The sequence below is a fragment of the Durio zibethinus genome, chromosome 13 (assembly GCF_047325235.1).
Source record: "Durio zibethinus cultivar Kanyao isolate XHJ-2024 chromosome 13, ASM4732523v1, whole genome shotgun sequence".
Lineage (NCBI taxonomy): Eukaryota > Viridiplantae > Streptophyta > Magnoliopsida > Malvales > Malvaceae > Durio > Durio zibethinus.
In genome coordinates, this window is record NC_143174.1 from 18,164,360 (window position 1) to 18,190,382 (window position 26,023).

The following is a 26,023-nucleotide window of genomic DNA, read 5'->3' on the forward strand; positions in this document are numbered from 1 at the left end:
TACAATTAAAAAAAACTCTCAACACAATTTAGGGTAATGACTAGTTTTTTAAAGTTATAGAAAGGTAAACATTTTCATCACTTTTGTAATATTTGATAAAGGTGCATGCATTAGAATAGACATTTGTTGGCTTTTCATTTCTCTCACATTAAGCTTTTTATCAATTAATTGAAATTTTTAAACATGTATGCACTAAATAATAATAGTAAAAAAATGCTTAGTTAGTTGAAAATTAGTAAAATGTGAAGATTAAAATATGTGTAACTAATTAAACTTTTAATATAAAAGAATAAACATTCTAACCAAATTATTATTCCACCATTGAGTATTCTTATGGCATTAAGATTTTTCATATCTAGCAAAGTTGCTCATATCATGTCTCTAGCGAAGTTATACTTATTGCAATTGCTCATCCTAAATGAAATCGCCAAAATGTAAACAAGTTCTTTATTGAGGTGAGGAAGCATTGCAAACAAGTAAAACAGGATGTGTTGAGAGATAATAAAGAGGAAGATTAGAGCAGACTCTAAGGGTTTTCATGCAATAGCAAGTGATAGTGGGTGGCAAAGCAAGATTGAGTAGAGAAGAGGATGAGACCGAGAAAAAGATTTAGGAAGAAAAAATTGAGTAAATTTATCAAAAGTTTCAAAAGTCCCTTATGAATTGTGAAAACTCCTATTTATAGGTTTCAAGAATATGAGTTACATATCTTGAGTATTAAATGGGAATAATGGTGAATAATGAGAGAATTGACCGTTACAAAAAGTATTAATGTATTGTTTAATGAAAGTGTAATTAGCTTTTTGGTGATAGACACAGTGAATATAGAAGTTCAATAGTTGTTTTGAAAGAAAGGAAAAAGTAATCATATTTCAAGAAAAAGTTAAGAGGAAATCTCTCAACTATCTCCATATCTGATCCACCAAGTCAACCACTTTAAAACATCCTAATAATGGAATTAACCTAAGAACTTTACCATATTTCAAGGTTATTTTCACTTTTTCATTCAGTGAAGTAACATTTGGTGAAGCATTTTTTATGGAATAACTCTTAGTAAAACAACTTTTAGTGAAAGAGTTTTCAGTAAAGGTGTCAGTGTTGTTTTTTGATAAAGTTGTTTTGAAAACAGCTATTCCGTGAAGAAGTTATTCCGTGAATAATTTTTTTATGACAGTTGTTTTATGAATAATTGTTCCATAAAATAACCTTCACTAAAACCATTTTATCACCTGTTTTGATTTGTCCTCAATTTTAGAGAAATTTATAAAAATAAAATATTAATAACCAAAATTAAGTATCTACACCCACCTTAAGATTTTGGATAACAGATGGTCTCTCAACTAACTTAACTCCTCTAGCTTATCCTTGTTTCCCTTTTCAGAAAAACCTTAAGCATTGTTAATTAATCTTCTTGATCAAATACTTTGGTAATACAAAATGTATGCACCACTAATTCTATAAAGTAAACAGCAATGACTTGATTAGTTGCAACCTTCTAGCATGGGATAAATGCTTAATAGCCCACCCTTTAATTCTTGCAGTAATCTTTTTTAATAATGAAGCATAATATGTCTCTGTTAGCCTTTCTTGTTACCAAAGGTACTCTTAGATACCTTACTAGTAGTATGCCTATCTTAAACCCTGTAGCTTGCTAAAGTGCATGAATCTCTTCCTTACTCACTCTTGATGAATACAACCCACTTTTCTCAAAATTAAGCTACAATCCAGAATAGTAGTAGAACACTTGCAACACCTCGTTGATTCCAATAATGGCGTTTGTATTGTTTTTAGTAAATATCAATAAGTCATTGACAAAGCACAAATGTGTTAACCCAATTTTCTTATATTTTGGGTGATAAGCAAATACACCATGTTTTGCTACAATGTCAAGCAAATATTATATGTCATTATATCTTTTTATAAATTAAGATATTTGGATAAAATCTAAACAATGTAAAATAATTTTATAAATATGTAAGACATACATCACTCATTTTCTCTTCAATATATTTTCAATTTAACTAAAGTGATGCCTCGCTATATGTGGGTTTTTTTAAATACTTATAGAAAATAATTTTAAATTAAATAATATTAAGAATAACAATGTTTACTATAATAATAGTAATAATAAAGCAAAGATAATTATTTTAAAAATTAAAATAATAATATTTAATTTATTCAATTAATTATTTTATTTTTATTTTGTAAAGTAATTTAATAAATTTAATACATGCAAAAAATTAGAAAATATATATACAAAGCTATAAAAATAATTAAAAATATATAAATTATTATTACATTTGATCCAAATTTGCAAAGCCCCATAAAGATTCATATTAGGTCTTACCTTTTCACAAATTTTCCTTTTTTCTCCCATCATTTTTTTGGCAATTTAATTATAAAATCATCACTTTCTCATAACCTATATATATATATATATGTATGTATGTATGTATGTATGTATGTATGTATGTATGTATATAGTCTTTGATATCTAGATTCAATGAAATTTTTTTAAAATTTTTAAATTGTAGATTTATTTTTGTAAATTGTTTATTTTTTTTCTATGATTATGTTGTCATTTTAATTGTAGACTATTTTTTAAAATTATAGAATTTATCTTGCTATTTTAATTCAAATTTTTTATAAAATTAATTATATATTCCCAAGTAAAAATTATTTGGACTTGTTTTGAAGGTCAAGAGTCAATTGCATTTAAGCCAGAAGCCCAAAAAATAACATACCACATTCTTCACACACAAAACTCAATAAAACCTGAAAAAATAGTAGACAGAAGTCAATCCCTAAACTGTTAAAGATTCTTTTAATAGAGGGTAGTATGGATTAATTTTGCAAACTAAAAGTCAATCCCTTGGAAACAAAAGAAACCCAAAAAATAAAATGTCGCATTCCTCACATCAAAAGTAAATGATAATAATGATTCAAATTAAATCGAATTTAATTTATTTTTTAAATAATTATTATTATAAATTTTTTAAATTTGATTTAAATTTGAACTGATTTTTCTTTAAAATCAATTTAATTTGAATTAAATTTTATTAATTCATTTCGGTTCATAAGTTTTTAAATAAGTTTAAATCTAAAATAATTATTTTATTTTATAAAAATTTAAAATATACATAAAGCTAATAAAATAATATAATTCGATTCGATTTAAATTTTCGATTTATCATTTTTCAATTAAAAATTCAATTCAAATATAATATATACATTTATATTTAAATTTAAATTGATCTGAATAAAAAAAATTTTAAACTAAATATTACTATTTCAAATCAATTTTTTATTTTTTTAAAATTTTTTTCACCTCTACCTCACACCCAAAGCCCAATAAAACTAAAAAAAATGGACCGTTGTTTATCCGTAAACTATTGAGATTCTTTTAATAGATGGAGCATATCACCTAAAAATTTTTTGACTGTAAAGCTATAATTGTTTAATCAAAATAAAAATTATGTAAAGATTTTTCATTTACAATAAATCTATATTCCATATAAGACTTCATTTAATTCTAAATTATAATTAATTAATTATATTATAATCATTTTACTTGACATTAATGTGCTTCTTTTAATGTATAGTAGTATAGAAGTGTTTTATCTTTCTAATTTTTTCTTCGCTTTTTTTACCAAATACTATAGCCCTTTTCATCCTGTTAAATTTTGTCCACCAACTACAAAGCAAAACTTAACCTTTTTTTTATTTTTTCTTGTCTTTTCCTAAAATCAATATGCTCATTGGACTGTGAGTTTGAAAAGTCAATTATTTCATCCAAACATGGTGCTTGAAATAATTCTTCATCCAAAGACCGAGTTTGTGACGAAGTGATTGCAAACGCATGGTTGAAATTGTAGAGTCGGCCAAAATAATCGACAACCACATTAGTTTCGCAATAAATTTGCTGTACCTAAGAGCTGACAAGTGGCATCTAATCCAAATATCAACCCCACTAACAATTAAGATGCACAGCCCTCACTTATTGACCGATGGGGTTCTCGGATACGCAATTAACCTACTCTCTAATAATATATTTGAATAGAATCTGATAAAATAGAAAATAACATTGATAATAATATTAATTATTGTAATAATAAAATTAGAGTCAATAATAAAAATATATTTGAATGTAAATAAAATGATGGTGGTGAAATTTCATATAAAAATTAATTGTCCCATAAAAAATAGTTAACTGTTATAATTAAAAATGTTCCCACCTTTCAATTTTATATTAAAATAATCCACTGTGTTTGGGTATCAATGAACTATTAAACATTTTTTCCTCCAATCTCCAATTGAAATAGCAGTGCAATTGAAAATCTTCAAATACAACAATGAAATGCTAGTTAAATGCATTTACGAAACAGTTGAGAGTAAAAAAATATTGGATTCCATCGCGCTGACACTATAGAATCCAAATCAACCCTAAATAATAGCAAAGCCCTCCAATTTCTAGGGGAAAAAAATAAATCATTTTACTATTTTAACTGCTTTGCTGCCGCGGCGCAGCATAATTGAATAACTTTGACTCTTTTTTTGGTCTTCATTATTCACATTCAAAGGTTAATTTTAATAAGTTATTAGCCATAAATTTCCCCCAATGGGAACGCTCTAGACCCTACATATGTTAGATAGGTTGATGATTACAATTAATGGTTTACCACCTAAATAATTGAATAACTTTAAAATTAACATTGAAATGACATTTTAAAATCACTAACCATGTGAGTTCTTTCAATGACATTTTAAAATCTTATATATATATATATATATATAATGTCGACAACCCCACTTTTTTAAATCCAAAATCAACTCAATTAAAATAGAAAACCTGAAAAAAATTAGAATAATTATTCCAATTTTATGATTGTAATATAGCAATTTGTCAATAGGCCAAGTTTTATACGATTTGGTTAGCAACTGATACTAAGCATTTGAAATTAAATTTTCATGTAATGGCATGGGAGGATAAAACATGAAATAAGACAATAGAGTTTATTTTCAAAGATATGATGATTGTCTTGGAGCTTGATTCAAATTTCAAACTAGTTAACTTCTGTTTTGAGCCCTTGCTCTCTCGTTTTATCCCTCAAAAAAGTTAAAAATTCTACGTGTTCAATTCTGCGTCTGTCATTCTGTTGTTGAGAAGTCCAGAGTTTTTATGACCCAAGACCCTCAGAGACCAGCCCTGTCAGTCTAATTTCCAGGCCCTCGCTGCTGGTTATAATAGTAATAGCCAGCCAAGAAACCGAAGATTGCTAACCTAGTGTTCCTTCAATCTTTACCGTTAGTCGGAAATGACTTTTTGCCAGAAATCACATAGTCCGCTCGGCAATCAACTAACAAATTAGATTCTTATTAATATGCCAACCCAAAAGTTGGAAATACCCGTGCCAGTCCAAAACCTGAGCACACCTAATAATTAATTGACTGGCCCAAAGCTTGCCCCGCATAAAATAATTTACCTGTTCACAACCCTGCTCCTGTGATTCACATTCTTCCTCCAACTGAACTAACCTTTAACCGCAATTACACAGTTTCATCTCTTTCAAACAATTCTTGGACTAGAACGGAAGCAGAAATATATGGAATAGCTTCCCATAATTTTGTTTCACCTTAAAAGCTTTGCCAGTATTTTTTTTTTTTTATTTTTTAGGAAAAGACAGTAGTTTAAAAATAAATAAAAAAATTAAAGTATTGGGATTGGATTGAATTATTTTAAAAACATAGATATAAGAAAAAGAATTGCATCCCAGGAAGAAATTCAGGATTAATCTTCAATGCTATGACAATTATGCTGCAGACAGTTCCATGCAAAAGAAAAGCTTAACTGAAAGCATATTAAGAAAAATGAGTTACACAAAAAATCAATTTGTCAACTCAAAATTTAACCACTCCAGCGTACAGACTCATGTCAAAGGTATAGAAACTTTTCATTTTTCAAAAAAAAAAAAAGAGACTGAAATTGTTGTTGATGACACCGTTGTTTTTCTTTCTTCTTTTTTTTTTTTTTTTCCTTTTCAAACACAATTAATTGGATGACCAAGCTAGTGAACACTACTACTACCTTTTTATTTAGAAGTGATGAGGATTGTCAACGTACATGTTATACATTTATTCTTTGTGGTTGCGAACCCAGTTCTATCATGGCTGTGTAGGTGAAATCTTTATTGCAACAAGTGCTAATTACTTGGACTTTCCATTCAATCCACCGACAGCTCATATAATTTCCTTCTCATACGGCACAAAGCCCACCTTCCTTTTTCCCTCTTAAAACTGCACTTCACCGCTTCCATATTTATGATCTCTGCAGCTCTCTTAAGTCTTTCTCCCCAGGAAACATGGTACAAACAAAGAAATTCAGAGGTGTCCGGCAGCGTCAGTGGGGCTCTTGGGTATCTGAAATTCGCCATCCTTTACTGTAAGCCCACCCACTCACATTATCACACGGCTTCTTTTCTATATATAAAAACTCCCTCTCTCTTTTTTAAAATAACATTAATTACCTATATGTATGAATGTGTGTTTATATATATATATATATATAAGCCTGGTCGCATACTCTGATATCAACTGTATTTGATGTACAGGAAGAGAAGGGTATGGCTAGGCACATTTGAGACAGCTGAGGCTGCGGCAAGAGCATATGACCAGGCTGCCATCTTGATGAATGGACAAAATGCCAAGACCAATTTTCCTGCAGCAAAGACTCACCCTGGTGAGACAAATGCTCGTGATGATGACTCTCCATTGCCTCCCAAGGCCCTCTCTGAGCTTCTGAATGCTAAGCTCAGAAAGTGTTGCAAAGACCAATCTCCTTCTCTGACTTGCCTGAGGCTTGACTCTGATAATGCTCATATTGGAGTATGGCAAAAACGAGCAGGCACTCGTTCAAGCTCCAATTGGGTCATGAGGGTTCAGCTCGGGAATAAGAAGATTACTCCAGCATTGGAAGATGGATCAGCATTGTCATCAGGGACGTCGCCTATGGCTGATGATCAGATTGAAGCTGCAAGTGTAATGGGAGAAGAGGACAGGATTGCAATGCAGATGATAGAAGAATTACTCAATTGGAATTGTCCTGTGACTTCAACCTCAGGAGGAGTTTAGAAAAGACATGTATCCTTAGAATTGCTTGTACATCCTCTGCAAAACTACTCAAATCTGTTTCATTTTACCTTTCCTGGTGATAAATCATTCATCTGCCATCCTCACATGTAAAATTGGAACAAAATGCAGTATATTACCTGGTAATTGTGAAATTTACCATATGAAAACAAATGTATATCAGCACCTATATAACTGTTTAACCTATTAATCCAAGCTTTAGTGTCAGTTATCTGTTAGATTCTATAAGCCTGGAGAAAGGTCCTGTTTCTGGAGCGTGAATTAGCCATATGTTTGGTACATTGGAAAGACAATCCTTCTTCCTCATTATTATTATCTTTGGTTCTAAATTAGAGAAAGCTTGCTACCAAAAATAAATTTGATTTCCATGGTAAAATTAGGAGATGCTAAGCTTGCATAAATCATTTATAATACATACGTATGTACGATTTGTTAATTATAAGTATGAAATTTGTATGTCACACGGGAGTATAAAGCATATGGTCATGAACTCAAAGTTTAAATCAATTAGTTTATATAATTATTCTTAAATGATAACATTCAATAAAAATGAGATTCAAATCTCAATATTTACAATCACATCTTCTATTCAAAGTCACAGGCCCCTTTAAAAAAAAAAAAACCATCTTGTGATTTGATGATTTATCTATTAAATAGTAGTATTAATTAATCTATAATTCAAGATTTCTTTTTCTTTTTTTTTCCTATACTATAGAAGGACAATATATAAAAGATCAGTTGCTATCTGATTTGTCCATTTAGGAAGAATAATTAAAGGGGCTGCTATACCCTTTTTTTCTTAGTTTTTGGTGAATAATGGACGCTTCTACATATTTAATCTTGAGATATTGTTTATCTCTTCCTTAACTAATTAATAATATATTTCCTGGGTTTTTTTATCAAGCTATAATAATTTTTGAAACTTAATTCAAGATATACTGTGCTTTTAAACTTATTTGCCAAATCATAATATTTTTTTACCATGTCATGCTTTCTTATTTTTGCAATTAAAAGAAAAAAGACTTTGAGAGTGAGAGGGCCTTTTCTATGGGTTTCGATTGGTTTTAGGCTCATCTTCCCTCATCTGTCAGCGACTTATAGCCCGACTGACCGATCTACGGGCACGGGTAGAGCAGAGTAGAAACAGTGGGACGTCTTTCTCTGATTCTTATTTTGCATAGTCGGGCACAGCCAGGCTATTGTTAGGTGGACTGACTTGATGATCAGCTTTAGGCTCGAGAAGAAGGAAGTTGGTAAGAGGGATAGAGTTCCTTACGCGAGAAAGCTAATCACATCCACCCCTTACCCCTCGTAAGGTATCTCAAAAACAGAACCAGAGAGACTGCCTAGTAAATTCATATTACATTGTCAACCGTCATGTAGTTGCAGTTTCGTCAAATGTTAAATTTTTAATTTTAATAATTGAATTCAATTTTTTAATATAAAACAATTAATTTATATCATATTACAATAAAATAAATAGATAAATAAATTCATGATGCCATTTTTAAAATTAGATATCAACATAATGAAAAATTAGAATAAAACGAAATAGGTAAAGAAAAGACAATGGAAAGAGATAATCAAAGCGCTAGGTTAAGGGCCAATTGCCATTTGGCTTTTTTAAATTGCAAAAAATTAAATAAAATATAATAGGGGTAATTACATGGTAAAAAGTATTATACATTTAACCCATAATTTAATTTAATTTTTTATACTATCATCTTTAAAAAGTAAATTTAAAATTTAAATTTATACACTTACAATCTCTTCTCATGCATGCAATCTTTTGTTAAAAAAAAAAATACTATACTTATAAAAAAAATGAAAAAAGCACTATACATTAACAAATAAATTCAAAAGTGGAAAATATTGGAAAATAAGTTCTTAAACTACTCCACTTCAAATAAGTTATATACATGTGAAGTCAAATTCTCCATGTGCCCTACATATTTGCTGCTGATAGATGTCTGTCATATATATTAAACAACAAGGTCCCTCAAGTCCAATCCAACTTTTCTTTTCCCCTTTCTTATCTCTATATCATGACCATATGCAGATAAACTGAAATTCGTATCTTTCACTCAAGTTTCCCAAGCTTACTTTATTAGTAATTAAAGAAACCGCCATAAGTTTATGTAGATGACAAAGTGATTTGAGAGTTATTTATTGGGCATCCAATTAAGGCATTGGTCGTTGATGACATCCAAAATTTGAAGGAAAAGTTTCGCTGTTCAATTTTCGGGAATGAATAATTTTAGCACAAAATTTACGCAATTATTGAATGGGGATATGTTGAAAGATACGTACATAATATTTAATAAACTAATTAACAAGCGTTTATAGAAAAGTGATTGAGATTTGTTTAAGTGATAATTTCTCTTTCAATTGAGAATGATGTTTTAAGATTTAAACTTTTATTTCCCTTTCCTATCGCTATCCAAATGTCTCAACAAGAAAATAGATAGAACAGGCAATGCAAAGGGCAACAACAATTTAAGATGTTGATTAAGACAAACACATCGTTCACCCAGCAATGAAAGAGGAAAAAGATGTTAACAAATATTGGCTAATGAAAGTGAAATATGCTTTCCATTTAAGATAAAAGATACTTAAAGACGATTAGAGCATTTGAAATTGGAACCCTACTTAAATATTATAGCCGATCATGTAAAGACAGCAAACCATGTGGGAAGACATCTTCTCAAATGCCTGAATAAACATAAAAATTATATATATATATATATATGCTCATCGATTGTAACATTGAAACTATTATAAAACAAACCAAAAGCATTATTAACTTTCACTGCACATTCTCATTAAAAAAAAAAAAAATTCACCGTTCACCACATTGGTGAATGAGGCATTTGCCTTAAGCATTAAGGACCTTTTGGTTAATTAAGTATATAGTGATTTTTTATGTATAAAAAAAAGTATATAGTGATTTAAAAAAAAAAAGTTGCTGGTGCATGGATAAGCATGATAAGAATTCTATATATTGCGCGATGATGAAAAAAATAATATATATATATATTTCTTTGAGTGTAAGAACAATAAAACTAAATTTATAATGTATAATTAAGTCCAACAGTACCCACCCACTCCCAAAAAAGTTGAAAAAAAAGAAAAAATAGTTGAAATGTGGGAAGGGAAGCTCTCAGAGCAGTTGGATGAGAGTTACTGCAATTCGTACAATGGGAGTGAGATATCTTGTGATGTTATTAATAACAAATAGAGAAGGGTTTCGACGTATTGGTTAATTTGGTGCATTGCTTTTAAGCATGTGATGTTGATATCTTTGTTTCCATTGTTTTTTTTAATTTGTTGAATTTTAATTGATGATCGATGACGATGCCTTGCCAATTCCTGTCGATCATTGTGCGGTTGTAGTAATGGGATATGGACCCTTGGCCTTGGCTAGGCTATCCTAAATGCATAGCGATCGAAATAATTGATCAATTGTTCATTAAACATGTCTTTAGAAACTGTTATAGCTGACCTCAAATCTAGACGTGGATCTTTACCCATTGCTAATTTGCTCAGGCAACGTGGGGGCCTCAATAACTTCTTGGTGTATAATAATTGCTTTTTTCTCGTAGGGTGAAATTCGCTTCGATTTTTCCTGTTTAAAGTGAATGCCCATTGATGACATTTATGTAACATTTTTTTGTGTTCTTATTTCAATTTTTAGTCATTGTATTACGGATCGATATTTAAGTTTTAAATTCGTACGATTTTAATATTCAGACATCTATTCATTTGAGATTTCGGATTAATCTATCTGTCACAGTTCACACCCTTGTAAGATATTGTTCGCTCTGATTTTTTTGATCTCACGATTTTATTTTATAAAAGACGTCTCATAAGATGACGTCCTCGTCACGGAGATTGATCATCCTGTCTACCTCTTTCGAAGTATTTGACGTGGATCAAACGATTTAAGGTTGACTCTGATATCACTTGTCACAGGTCGAGACTTAAGCTTCGAATCTACGCGATTTCGAAACCCGAACATCCACTCATTTGATGTTCCAGATCAACCTACCTACTAAGATTCACACCCTTATGAGGTATTATTCACTCTGACCCTCGTGATCTCACTATTTTGAACTACAAAAAAATGTCTCACAAAATAAAAATAATATGAACCATTTTATACCCTAATAATTTTTTTTTATGTTTGATATAAGATTCAAAATTTTTTTTTTAGTTACGTGACATTTGTACCACCTTATTCATTTTCATTGTTGCACTAGTACTATTATAGTGCCTTAAAAAAAAGGAAAGAATAAAGTAAAACTTGTCATGTCATGCATTGGTCTTTTTTTTTTCTTCTACTTCCTTTGAGCAAAGTTTTCTACAACTTCTAAACTCCGCTTTATTAATTAAAATAAATAAAAGAGAGAAAAACAGAATAAGATAGCACTGTTGATATGTAATAAATTGGTAGATTGAAGAATTATTTTCAATTTACACAATTTGGCCCACTTCCTATCTAAGTTGTCCCTTCAGTCAACTTCCAATCCTTTCACCCTGGTTGCTGCAGAACTTTTGGATTTCAGAAATAGACTAGCCCTTTCAAAAAAAAAAAAAATAGTTTATGTTAGCACTTTTAAAGAAGACAGAATCTTCAACGTTGAGCAAAAAGGTCGACCAAATTTATGTACTTTTTTTTTACTATAAAAATTACAGTATTATCAGTTAGTAGAATTTTCTAATCTATATACCATGCCTTAGAATTTGTTTTTTGGTGCACACTCCCTTAGATTATTAATTAGCCCTATGTGTGAAACGATGATCATTAATTGTGGCAGGTTGTAATGTACATTTAGACTTTTATCCAGGCAAAACCAGTCGTTTCATAGTAACCACAGAATTAAATTTATTACTAACTTATAGGACCTTTCTTTAGGACCAGACTAGGGATTGAATCTTTGAATTAGCCTAACAATGGCACGAAGATAGCTCTACAATTCATTTGAGACCAAAGGTGTTTCATGGTATGGGCTGGACTGTGTCAGGTCCGGTTAATTTTTCTAAAAAATTTTGCTTAAGGCCCGATTGCTCAGCTCAAGAGATAAGAAAATATTTTTAAAAAATTTTAATATTTAAAATATAAATATTTAATATTTTAAAAATAAAATAAAATAAAACAATTATTATTAATTAAATAATATTTTAAACTGGATTTGAGCTTGAAAAACTTTGTGCACCACTCGAGCAAGACCCGCACGCTGAATGACTAATTGAGCCCTTGAGACATTGTATTCCTTATATTTTTCCAATTTCCCCGATCACCTAATTCACCTATGAAGGTCTAATTATAAAGGCTTAGAATTTCAATTACCAGAATGAATAAAAAAATTTAGACTTAAAGTTAAAATAGTCAAGGATACGGATAAGTGAAGCAACTGAGGTGATATTTGGAATTTGATTTGTTTCTTTTTAACCCTTTCTTATTCCAAAGCTTGATCTGAACATGTTTCTGGTGTCATGGGAATTCTGGAAAACACAGAAAGATAGAATCAAAAGGCTGATAGGATTAAAGCCTCCAGTAGAGATTTGAACTGTGCCTTGGGTTGTCGTCACCGCCATCTGTAGATGGATGGAACAATAATCTCCTTTATGCAATGGGAAATTGAATTTGTTTTGATCAAATTAATTCAACAAAGGCAACAAATCAGAAGTCAATTGACTAGATTTACTGCTCGTATATAGTTTTGTTTTCTTAAATGTAAAGTCTAGGCAGGAAGCCCCTTTAGTCTTTCTTTAATAGGCAGAGTGGCAGCAATACCAAAGAAGACAAGGTACGGGTGGGGCAAACTTCTTCTGTAGTCTCCAAGGTAATAAGCTTTGTGCAACGGCAACTGAAGCCAACAGAAAGGCCAATGGCTCATCTAGGCAGCCCCTTCATTCATGGCCCTTGAAAGACCTCAAAATATCAAATAACTTTCCTTCCTATGCACCTGTGAGCTACAAAGTTTTAATCTAGGTCATCACCAAATACCCATGTCGTTAGCATGGCCAAGAAGATAGTGAATGGCCCGCAAGGACCATTTAGCTAAACATTCTGAACTGCACAACCAACTTCCAGTTATTCATCTCATATAAGAGAACCAACCAGAATTGCAACGGACCATCTATGCCTAGACTCGAGAAACTCTTCGAAAAAGATGAATACGATAGAATTCTTTGTTTAATAAAGCATCTGGAGGGCCATCGGCGATGCAATAAATGCACTCACAAGAAAAATCAATTTAGATGAGTTGAAAGACCAAACTTCTCTACTATTCATAACACAGAAATAAATGAAAATTTGGGACCATAAAATAATCCAATCTCCTGCTTGTTGGTAGTACTCCAGCCCGCCTTAACACAACTCAGAACTATCCAAAATCAGATGCTATTTCACTTACCGAATTAATTCCATAATCACATAAACCAAAGCAAGAAAATTCAACAACATTATTACATAAGCAAACTTCAAAACAAAGCATGGAAATCATCTTTAAATAATCACGTAGGTCATAGCAATGATAAGTAACAGCTCAGACAGCAGAAATGTACTACATAAGATATCGATATTACAGCTTATCTTTCAACAATGACAAAGTGGCCTTGCCACCCAGAATTCTGATCAAGCAAAAGAATTTACTGCCGAAACAGTCAAATGCTGGTCATATTCTATCGGCTAGGTACCTTACTAGAGAGTTGACAGGCTTATCAAAGTCAACATTCCTCGTCCCCTGGAACCTAACTTTTATTCGAGAAAGGTAATCAACTGCAATCCAAGCAAAGCTCAACATCACTACACCATCAGACTTCTGCAACTCTAACGTCTTTTTTACCCATTTAGGATGGTAAGTAACCTGGTACCATGCTGACGCCTTTTTTTCATACAATTCATTCTTCTCATCCTCATTAAGCTGCTGCAAATCCGAGTCCATATTCTCGAAATTTTGCCTAAATTCTTTCCTCAGGGCACCATAAGAATGACTGAGCTTCTCCTTCAGATTCCCTAACTTCCGACTGGTCTATTTGGGCATGGACCAGATGTGCCCAGTTGCAAGCACTTCTTCCCTCTTAACTTTGTACTGACCAAGCAGTCCAATCAGCTGCGCATCATAGGAGCACTTTTTAACCCAGGCATCAGCAATGTAGTCAGCAGATCCTGTAACCTCAAGTTGTGCATCATAATTTATATCATTAGCATCAAGATTGAGCTTGGAAGATTCAGAGATATCTTCATTATACACATCTTTGATATGACGATATAGTCTTCCCAAAATTTTTCTTGATTTGTATGATAGGTACAATTTAACCCATAAAATGTGGGTAAAGTTTTGGTTTTAATTGAGCAGGCATTGACACAATCTTCCCAGTTTTTGGAAAATCAACAGCTGTAGCTGCCAACTCTGCAAGATGTAAACATTTCTCATCTTGAGCACCATATTCACTAAGGTCAGCATGAACCACGTGTGCATTGCAAATGCTCCCCAGGTTCTCTCATTCACCATGTTTTCTGCAAAATAAAAATTCTATTATGTCCTGTAGAGCATACGTGAGTTAAAAAGTCCAGAGATTTCGTTTTCACCTACCTGGAATTTGAAATAGTTCATTCATCAGAGTACAAATCCTTAACTAACTAGCCCTGCCAATTTGATATATTTTACTCAGGAATATATCTACTTTATTCCCAAAATTTCGCTCCAGTTTCTCCCATTTGAAGATTTTATCTTTTGCACACTAGGAATTCAAAAAAAGGTATTCATCATGATACAAATCCAAAACTCACTTGTCCTGCATTTGTAATATATTATGCTCCAGAATTTACTTGTGTTACCACCTCATTTTTGTTCATATCTTCCTACGGAAATTATAGTAAGACAAGATTTACCGGTGACAAAATAAACCATTTCAAAAACAGTCAGTGCCTTCCCTAACAGATCAATGCCTAACTGCATAATGCCATTTAAACAAGAAAGACTAAGCTGGTTATTAAACCATAAAGAATAATAACTTAGCAACATATAGTCATGTACTCAACCATGTATTTCTTCAATTGCAACATTCCCTTTGATACTAGCGTTCAATCAGCATACCAGAAAAAAAATAAGTTTGCAGTAACAAATAGGAGGATTTTGTTCAGGAGTACTAGTATTTTATATAATGTATTTGAAGAATGGAAATAAAATTAGAACAATTCTGGAAAAGCAGCAGTGACCTTGGTGAGCCTAAATTGTTGCAATGCCCAAAGACAACAAACAGTTACCTTATGAGTGACTGGGCATTGCAACAATTTAGGCTCACCAAGGTCATACGGCATGGGTGGCAAGCTCTTTTGCTAGGGGGGATAAGAAGTTCCTCCCATGTGACAAAATAAAGGTCCCCATCAAGATCACTTCCAGAAGCTTCATTTGTATGGGGTCTCTCACACTTTTGAGGGAAAACCAGACTGTCATATAAATGCTGTAAACCAGGGGCATCGACTGCTTCTAGAATCCTTGTACCTCCAGGGTGAAGACAAGGATTCTTAGCTATAATCACCAATCCTTTAATCACTTCGAAGTTTTTCTTTGTTTCAGCAAACCTAGAGCCATGTTTCTAGAAGCAGCTTTCTATAGATGGATTGGACGGTTGGATAAAGCACTGACCTTGTTCAAGTACTCCTAGTTCATCCAAGACACCCATCAACCACCTTCCTGAAGGAACAAATATCCTAGCTTTTTCCCTATGTCGTGACGTTTCGGCATCGGAAAGTGCGCGTACGTCGATGATGGGAAATGAAAAAAAAAAAAAGGTTTAAAAAAATATTTTCAACAAAAATCAAATGTGAATAATTGCCATTAATATTTTTTTAAATACGATTAATCATTTAAAAATTTTATTTTTTTTATAAAATATTTAAAATTAATTTAAAATTTTATAAAAAAATATTTTGAGATATGTAAAATTAAAGTTGAATTCGAAAATCAATTATATGAAAAAAATATTAATACTTTCACAACATCGGTTAAAAATGATATTAATTAATTATATATTTTTTTAAAATTTTAATAAAAATGGTCTACTTTAGTATTTAAAAATTAATATTTTTTATTTCAAAAACTTTAATTTTTTTATCTTTTGAAAAAAAATAAATTTTCTCATTTTAAAAACAAAATTTTTAATTTTTGAAACAAAGTGAAAATGTCTTATGTATCAAGACACATCTTTCACTATTTTATGTAAAAGTTCAAAAATATCTTTAATTTAAAATTTTTCAAATTATATAACACTTTACATAAATAATAATCATGAAGAATCTTTTATATTTAGACTAAATCTCGATAATTATATTTGTTTAAGATATTATCTTATTTAAAAATATATTTTTTTTGAAAACTCATTTTTGAAAACATATGCATAATATGCATGAATATAATAACTATATGATGAATGCATGACAATTAAACATGAATGATAAAATGTGAATGAATGACAATTTAAGAATGATAATTTAAGAATACATGTAACAAAATAAAATGGAATGCAAATGTATAAATAGGATCAAAGATTGGTTTTAATATTTAAGGTTGATTTATGGTTTAGGTTAGGATTTGGGTTAGTTTAAGGTTTAGGTTATGGATTATGGTTTGGTTTAAGATTTATGGTTAGTTTCGGGTCAAATTTAGGATTTTAGGATTTGTTTTAGAATTTAAGGTTTGGTTTAGGGTTTAAGATTTAAGGTTAGATTTTTTAGTTTAGAATTTAGAATTTGATTTAAGGTTTAGAGTTTAGATTAGGGTTTAAGGTTTGGACAATTATTTAAGGTTTAGATGATGGTTTAAGGTTTAGATGGTGGATTAGGGTTTAGAGGGTGGTTTGGGGTTCATAGGAATGGTTTAGTGTTTCATGATGGTTTGAAGTTTCATGAAAAATGCATATGACAAAAATAAATAAGAAAAATACCAATGGTAAAAATATAAATATTAATGCATTAAAATTGCACGAATATGAAACAAACTTATTAAAAATCTAAACACCTTAAAACTATATTACAAACTAAATATGCATGTAAAACCATAATGAAAATGGATCAAACAATAAATTTTTTTAAAAAAATTCTTCAAAACATGTTCCATCATTTTTTTTTTTTGTTTTGAAATTCATACAAATAAACATACAATCACAAAAAAAAAAAAAAAACTATTAATCAAACCTTTTTATTCATGAAGAATTCATCAAACATATAGAAAACTCGAAAAACAAACTAAAAATACAATCATAAAAGAAATTTCATCAAACATGTAGTAAACCAATAAAATGAGAAACCATAAAAATAAAGATACTAACCAATATTATACAAACTACTAAACTTACCAACATTGATACAAACAACAAATAAAATAATACTCTAAACATCCATTAATTTTTTAAGGCAAGAAAATCATATAAATCAAACCAATGGAGGTTTGGCCAAGGGAGAAATAGAAGTTGGCCAAACCTCCCATGAACATAACAATGGTGTAGTTGTTTGATTTTTCTTAATCCTTTTAGCTTTAAACACAACTATTGATTAGTTAAATGAAAACTTGAATTAAGCTTGGATTTAAAGATGAACAACTATGGATTTTCTCAAGAAACACAAAAAAATTAATGGATAAACAATATGAAAATGATATGAAAATATAATGAAATGAAATAAAATGCAAGAAAGGAAACTAGTAAAAATTATTCATTCATAAGCTTTTCCCATTTTTTTCCATTTTTCTATTTTTTCTCCTTTTTTTCCACCTCTCAGTTGTTGCTTGTTCTTCCAAAACCATCCATTTCCCAGTCCTCATAAAAAGAAAAAATATCTCCCCTTAAATGCTTGCAAGCCTTTGGATTGGAAGTCCATATAATGGTTAAAAATTTTCTCTTGTTTTCTTTGCAATGAGCCACCTTTCACTCTTAGATCCAGCCTCTCAAGTTCATTCTATGGTGGAGAATGCTTGCTACTAAATATTGGATTTTTAATGTTGTTGGAACCAAGTAAAAAAATCATTTTACCCTTTATTAGAAAGTTTTCGGTTTCTAAGCAATTTTTTTGGAAAAGAATACTCTCTTTCTCATTTTTGTTATTTTGAAGCACAAAAAAACTTTAAATAATATGAAATTAAGATTTGAGAGTTTTCATGAAAATCCGATTTCGAAAAAGTCAAATTATGAAATTATCCTTTAGGTGTATTTTAGTAATTATACATCTCTCGAGATGCTGTTAAGGTTTTTAACATACAAAAAATCATTAAATAATTTAAAAACATGATCTAAAATGTTTTATGAAAAATTGACTTCAGAAATGTCAAATTATAAAAATACCCTTTAGGGGTATTTTAATGATTTCACACATTTCGAAGTATAATAAAGTTTTTAATATTTCAAAAATTATCAAATAATATAAAATCATGATCTAGAGCTTTTTAGGAAATTCCAACATCAAAAAAGTTAATTTACAAAAATACTACTAAGAGTATTTTAATAATTTTACACTTTTCAATGTGTGATATGAGTTTTTAATATATCAAAAATAATAAAATATTATAAAATTATGACTTGAAAGCTTTCACAATAATTCAACTTCGAAAAAGCTAAATTACGAAAATATTTTTAAGAGCATTTTAATAATTTTACACTTTTCGAAGTGTAATCAAACTTTTTAATGCTTTAAGATCATGAATTTTAATTTAAAATCATATTAATTTCAATTAGTTGTGAATTTTGAAAAGTTAACCCAAGTTCTAATCATTTTGATCGTATTTTGTTTAAGTTTTATTTTATTTGATTAAGTTTGACTAAATTTGATATCGAGTCATTTAAGTCAAATTAATCTTAATTATAATCTTAAAAACTTGTTAAAATTAAATAAATGTTAGATTTAGATTAAGCCAAAATTTAAAAACTTCACAAATTGACAGATTTTACTCAGACAAAATTAAGTATCTACAACCTAAGACCTCAAAGCTGTGATGCTATCACACAAGTCAACATTCCTCTTAAACGAGGCTCTAGTTGAGGCTTCAAACTTGCACTCAGCATGATAGTTGGAGTATTCCCTTGCTCAGTACATGAAAGTGAGAAATTCAAATGCTGCATCAGTGTCCACAAGGATTTTGTTTAATTTAGAGACCATGGTATTTTGCATTTCCCCAAAATACTTCATCTAGCATATCCAATGCTGATAGCAATGCAATAATTTGCCTATTCAGGAAGCCAAGCTGAAATCCTGTCCAAGAACAGATTTCTAGTGTTGTGTGATCAGCCTGGAACTTATCAATACTGGGCCCAAAAGAAAGACGGATCCCATTACCTTCTTCTGGCCAACAAGCCACAACCCCTTTACAACCAGATTATCTAATTTGATAGGCACAAGGAGAATTTAGGTTCAGCTTCAATTTCTGAGCAACTTCCATTGCAAGATCAGGAGTGATCCTACCGATCCCATCTGAGGACACATATCCATCTCTCTTTATATCTGGAAGGTCAGGGTTGACCTCTGTTGAAGGAACTTCCACTGTTGCATACGTTGATGAGAAGCATTGACCCATCCTGGCAGCACATTTAGCAATATTTCGGTTTCTAAACTTCCATGTCCAACCTATAATTTGAAGCACGCTTATTTTTCCATCTTCAGCAGAAAACCAGGCGGAATAGTCTCTCCATTGATTGGCTTAGAAAGCAAGGAAAGAGTGTTTGCAACCACACAAGTAAAATCCATCTGACAGAATAGACTTTACCCTTTTGAACACTCGCGTTTTCTGAGAAAAAGAGGTAGACGTCACATCCCTTACAATTAAAGCTGCAAAGTGAGTGAGCACATTAGCATTAATTGTCTGCATGCCTTCGTCCATAAATGTGACCCCTAAAAACCAATCTGCGACTTCTTTATATTTCCTGAGAACCCTATTTTAAAGCTCAATTTCCGAAAGAAGTCAATAAGCTTTGGTTGGACTAATAACCAATCTTTTGATTTCAACGAAATCATCCAACTGTTTAGGGTTCTCAAAAAGTTTAGAATTCCTCAGCAGCCCATTATGGACAACTTTCAACCTCTTATAGGCATCATACACTGGACGTCTATAGGAATAGATGTGCTTTAGTGCAGCCACATTTACCTCCATTCGTTGGTCTCTCCGTAGATTAAAGAAGTCCTCTGATAATTGATCCTGATTGAATATGCCTTTGCGCATTACAACATTCACTAAAAACATTATTTCAAAGGGAATCCCTTCCTTGTGATCAATATAATAGAAGGGATTTGACATGGACCTCCCAAAATCAGGTTCATCACTGATCCTAAGTGGCCCTCTGAGGTAATCCACTGCCCCTCTTCCTTCTCTGTGATAATCCATGGCCTTCTCCAGCTTTACACAAGGACGAGGACAGATTATGACTCTGTATGTATTACAACGACCAATAGCTCCACTAGGGGTAAAATCTGTGGTCCAGATCCACTGATCATCATCTTCCAACAGATCAAATGGAACTGATTCTTCAATCTCATCATCAGCAGTTCTATACCAGACCCAAGGTGAAGAAGCCACCTGTAAGATCATTACTAAACATGTTGGATCTGTGTACTGCTTAATCTTATTAATCTCCCTCACCAAGAACTCCACCTTAAAGTCACATTTTATCACTGCATGCTCAGTTGTGCCTTTCAATAAGAAGGCTGTATGTTTAGAGAAACAAAATTTGCAGGTGCCATCAAAAGGATCCACAAGAAAATCAACCTTAGGAGGAGGTCCTTTCCAGCCAACAAAGAACTTATGTCGACTAGGTAGGGTTCCAATCTCCAGGGAGACATTAGGTAACTTAAAGGGCATCGTACTTCTCCTCCAACGATTCAAGTAATAAGGATTTTCAGGCCCTAAACTAACCTTCAATAGCTGATTGTTGAAGACAAGCTCAGTAAGAGCAGCAGCATCCACGGCCTAAGTTACTGTTAGAGAGGAGGCAAAATGAACATACGCATGGGTCTCCACCTTCTTATAGTCATTTGTTTTTTGGATAACTGTAGTGTCAAGAATCTCAAAGTTGTGATGGGACTCTGGTGGTTTCCATGAAGTCTTCAATCTACATTTCCAACCAACTCCAACTTTATTGTCCAAGTACTCCGTCAGATCTTTGGTTTTGACATGTCTGGTAAATCCACCAACACTACCTTGCATCACCACTTTGTCCTTTTCACGTCTTTCTGACTCCATAGATTCAAGAAAATTAACCATTTCGGATTCATACCAAGCAAATTCCTGAACAAAAACCTGACACAACATATTCAGGAAAAACATGATTATAAGAAAAGAACACAAAGTTATAAATCTGCATGCAAACTTCAACCATATTTATGGATTAAAAATACACTTTAATTTTCTTTTACGCCTTCCCAACAACTAAGCAAAATAACATTAAGATACTCAGCAAAAATACAGGGTAAATTTCTTTTGTTATGGTTTACTTTATGAATTATGACTACATGCTTATTTAAAAGATAATAGTGAAAAAAAATTACTAAATAGTATAAATGCTACCCTGCATTCTCTTCCCAAAAGCATTTTATCTAGGGGGAAAATTATAGACATCAGCTTGCTAGTAACAACCCATGAAATTAAAGCCATTCATGTGCATCATAGTTAGTGAAAAATAAAGGAACTAAAAAAAGGGAAAGGAGGGTTTCAAATTTCAAACCATAGTATCTTTTAAGGTTCCATTTGTTTCGTTAAAATTAATTTTTAGAAAATATTTTTTGAAAAATGTTCATATTTTTTGAAAAATGTTAATATTTTTTGAAAATGTAGAAATTTTTTGTTATTTGAATTAGTTAATAAAAATATTTTTTGTTATTTGGTTGTTTTCTAGAAATTTTGTTTCTTTTTTCAAATAATATTAATATAACTATTAAAATATTAAAATTATTTATTATTAAAGTATATTAAAATTATTTATTACTAAAATTATTAATATTCAATAATAATTATATTTTAATAATAATATGCAATATTAACATATTATATATTAATATAAAAATACTTAAAATAAAACTATTTATTATTTTTATATTAATATTTTAAAATATTTAAAATAGTATTACTATTCTTAAAATACTATTTTTAATATTAAAATAGTAATATTTATTATTAAAATATTTTTACTATAAAATATTTATATTTTATATTTAAAATATCTATTGTTAAATCATAACAAAAATATTTTTATTTATAATTTTTATTAAAATAGTAATATAAATACCTTAATAAATAAAAATAAAAAATAATATATTTTAAACTAAAAAAATTAGAAATTATTTTTTATTTTCCTATTAAGAAAATAATGTTATTATTTTATTTAACATTAATTATTAAAATAATAAAAATATTATATATGTTATTATTAAAATAATAATATAATACTATTTATTATTGAAATACTAGAAATATTTATGTTTAATAATATACAAAATAAAATATTTAAAATTGAATTAACAAAAGACTTTTGATGTTAATATTTTAATTTTTTAATTAAAATTGAATAAAATATTTTTATTAATATAATAATATTTTAAGTCAAATTAAATCAAATTCGAGCTTAAAATATTATTTTCAAAGTCTTATATGAGTAAAGTTATTAAAATATTTAGAATTAAAATATTAAAAGACTTTTAACATTAATATTTTAATTTTTAAGCAAAATTAAACAAAACTATTATTTATTAATATAATAATATTTTGAGTCGGGTCAAATTAAGTTTAAGCTTAAAAAAGTCATGTACAAGGTTTGACTTGAGTAAAATTATGTTCAAACATATTGATAAGTAGTTTCACTGATAAACAATTTTTTTAAAAAAATTGTCTTTATGTAATTTTCAAAAAATTTACCTGATTTTTTGTTGACCAATCAATCTTTGTCAAACAAATATTTGAAAATGTAAAAATTATTTTTCAAAAGTCATTTTCTATTAAACAAATGGAGTCTAAATGTCTTACAATCAAGTTGGACTCTAAAACAATTAAGCACTACAATTGGCTCAAAGGTTAGAGCTTTGTGCATCCAAAATGGCAAAGACATAATATTTGATGGCAATTGAAACCTTAAAGAGCATCTTCCTCATATTTTCAAATGAGTTTGACTAACCATTAATAATAGAAAAACAATGATTTAACTTTATTTTTATTCTTTAATCAAGAATTAAAGAGAAAAAACGAAAAACTTCATCCCTGTACTATTGAATTTGCATATGTATAGATCTCCTCTTTTGTGATTATTCTTGAATTCCACATATTCATTCAAGATAAAAAAATTTAACTTTACAAAATATGTCAAATAGATGTAAAATAAAATTCATTTCAATTATTACGTATTATGGATTATGATATTATAATTAGAATAATTTTTAGGATTATAATATGATTACAATATTGTATAAGATCCTTTTCTTAATCCATGAAAGTTTTTTACATATAAATGAGGTTTTATGTACAAGATCCTTTTCTTAATTAGTGAGAGTCCTCCATATATAAATAGAGTTCTATGTACTCATTCATATAAGTAAGAATATTAACAATGTAACCATTTGGGTCTTTCTTCAATGAATGTAGTCCATCATGGCATTAACAATGTAACCATTTGGGTCTTTCTTCAATGAATGTAGTCCATCATGGCCAAATCACCTCTTTTTTGTGTTCTTATTTTCTTGCCTTTTCTCTTACTCATTTTCATTCACACAAACACTATCATTTAAAACTTAACATAGTTTTAGAGCCTAACTTGTATGTTTAGTTTCTATCTAAAACCTTGTTTTAGGTTATGTATCCTTTTCATTTTTTTATCTTACACAAACAATAACGTCAACTCCTGAACTTACCACATGTTCTGTCACAGCATCTCTATACTGTCATGTGTTCTATCATGACATTCTGAAATTGTTACGTATGATGCCACGTTAACTTTTAAACCTGCTACATGTTACGCCACATAAGCTTCTAAACTAGCCACTACATGAAAATAAAGATTTAGTAACTGTTTTTTAGCGGTGTTTTTAAATAAATGCCACAAAGTTTTGTGTTTTTATAGGGTTAGCGATATTTTTTTATAAAATGTCACTAAATTCTTATATAATGGCATTTGAATTTAAAAATGCCACTAAAAATATATTTTTGTGGCATTTGTTGACCTAAATGTCGCTATATACTTTGACTTTTATAAATTAAAAGAAATTATTGAGGGTATTTTTGGTCAAAAATACCTACAATAGTCCCTTTCAATTAAAAATTGAAGGGGAAATTTGTAAGTGTTTTTGATCAGAAATACTTTGAATAACTCTATTCAATTTTTTGTAAGGGATTATTCAAGGAATTTTCTAGCCCAAAACGTTTTGAATAATCCCCAAAAACAATTTGAGGGGATTATTGAAGTGGTTTTGACCAAAAATACCTTGAATAATCCCATTTAATTGTTTATAAAAGATTATTCAAGGCATTTTCTGACCAAAAACACTTTGAATAATCCCCAAAGAAAATGGGAGGGGATTATTGAAAGTATTTTTGGCAAAAAAATACCTTGAATAATCCCCAAAAAAATGAAAAGGGATTATTCAAAGGCTTTTTAGTCAAAAACACTTTAAATAACCCCATTCAATTTTTTGTAAGGGATTATTCATGGTATTTTCTAGCCAAAAATACCTTGAATAATCCCCAAAAAAATGGAAAAAAATTATTCAAAGCATTTTTTTACCAAAAACGTCTTAAATAATCCTAAAAAAAATTGGAGGAGATTATTAAATGTGTTTTTTACTAGAAATGCTTTGAATAACCCTATTCAATTTTTTGTAAGGGATTATTCAAGGTATTTTCTGATCAAAAATACTTTGAATAATCTAAAAAAAAAAATGAAAGGAGATTATTCAAGGCGTTTTTTATCAAAATGCCTTGAATAATACCCTTATAAAAATTGGAGGAGATTATTTAAGGCTTTTTTGACAAAAAAAATACCTTGAATAACCCCATTCAATTAATTGAATAAGGTTATTTAAATTACCATCATATATGCTAAGAAAGTTAATGGCGTTTCTATAAGAAAACGCTATTAAATTTTTCTTAAATTTCAAACCCGCGAGATCCCCTTTCTGCTTTTCTTTCTCCTATTCATTTATTCCATTTCTACTCATTTTGGGTTGCTTTTTTCTTATTTTTTGCCTAAGTTTCAATCATTTTGTGGTCAATTTTTATCTTTTTATCTTTTGTTTTTACAAATTTTAAGTTAGTTTTCTTGTATTTTGAGTCAAATCCCTAAACTTCTTATTTGATTTGTTAGGTTGAATTCTTAAACTTCTTGTTTGATTTATTTTCCCACCGTCGTTCAAGCTCTATTGGTAAGCTTCATTTCAACATTAGCAACTTTAATATTTGGCCATTTTTTTTCTTTTTTTTTTACCAATTTATTTTGTTATTGCAATTTTGAGTTTGGTTTTTTTTTGTTGGTGAGAAAAAATCAAGATAGAACAGAAAGTGAAAGAAATAGGTTTTTCTTTGAAAAACTTGAAATTGAACGTTGAATTTAGTTACAAACATGAATGAAATTTTAGGTTTAGTTTTTTTTTCAATAGAATATTTTTGAAATTACTAAAAAATTGTTACGTGTTAACATGAATTTGGGTATTTATTCAACGCCTTAGATTGGATCCAACACCATCTAGCTACTATGGATGTAGCTATCAGTAATTTACATTCTCAACAAGTCAGTTTTCATAAGACATCTCCATATTACAAGATAGATTGCAAACTATACAATAACGTTTTCACGCAAATGAAAATAGAAAGAGAATAAGAACGTGCTAGAATTGAACATGAGCATGTTA

The 26,023-nt window shown here is 29.9% G+C and overlaps 1 protein-coding gene and 1 pseudogene across 1 annotated transcript; one reads left to right on the forward strand and one right to left on the reverse strand.

Moving 5' to 3' along the window:
- Window positions 1-6,226: 6,226 nt before the first annotated feature.
- Window positions 6,227-7,453, forward strand: LOC111304074 (ethylene-responsive transcription factor SHINE 2-like). The gene is made up of 2 exons (XM_022900592.2): window positions 6,227-6,439; window positions 6,609-7,453. Exons 1-2 carry the CDS (start codon window positions 6,360-6,362, stop codon window positions 7,126-7,128), a joined length of 600 nt encoding a protein of 199 aa, XP_022756327.1. The 5' UTR covers window positions 6,227-6,359; the 3' UTR covers window positions 7,129-7,453.
- Window positions 7,454-13,631: 6,178 nt separating this feature from the next.
- On the reverse strand, window positions 13,632-21,491 carry LOC111304075 (RNA-dependent RNA polymerase 6-like; annotated as a pseudogene).
- Window positions 21,492-26,023: the final 4,532 nt, after the last annotated feature.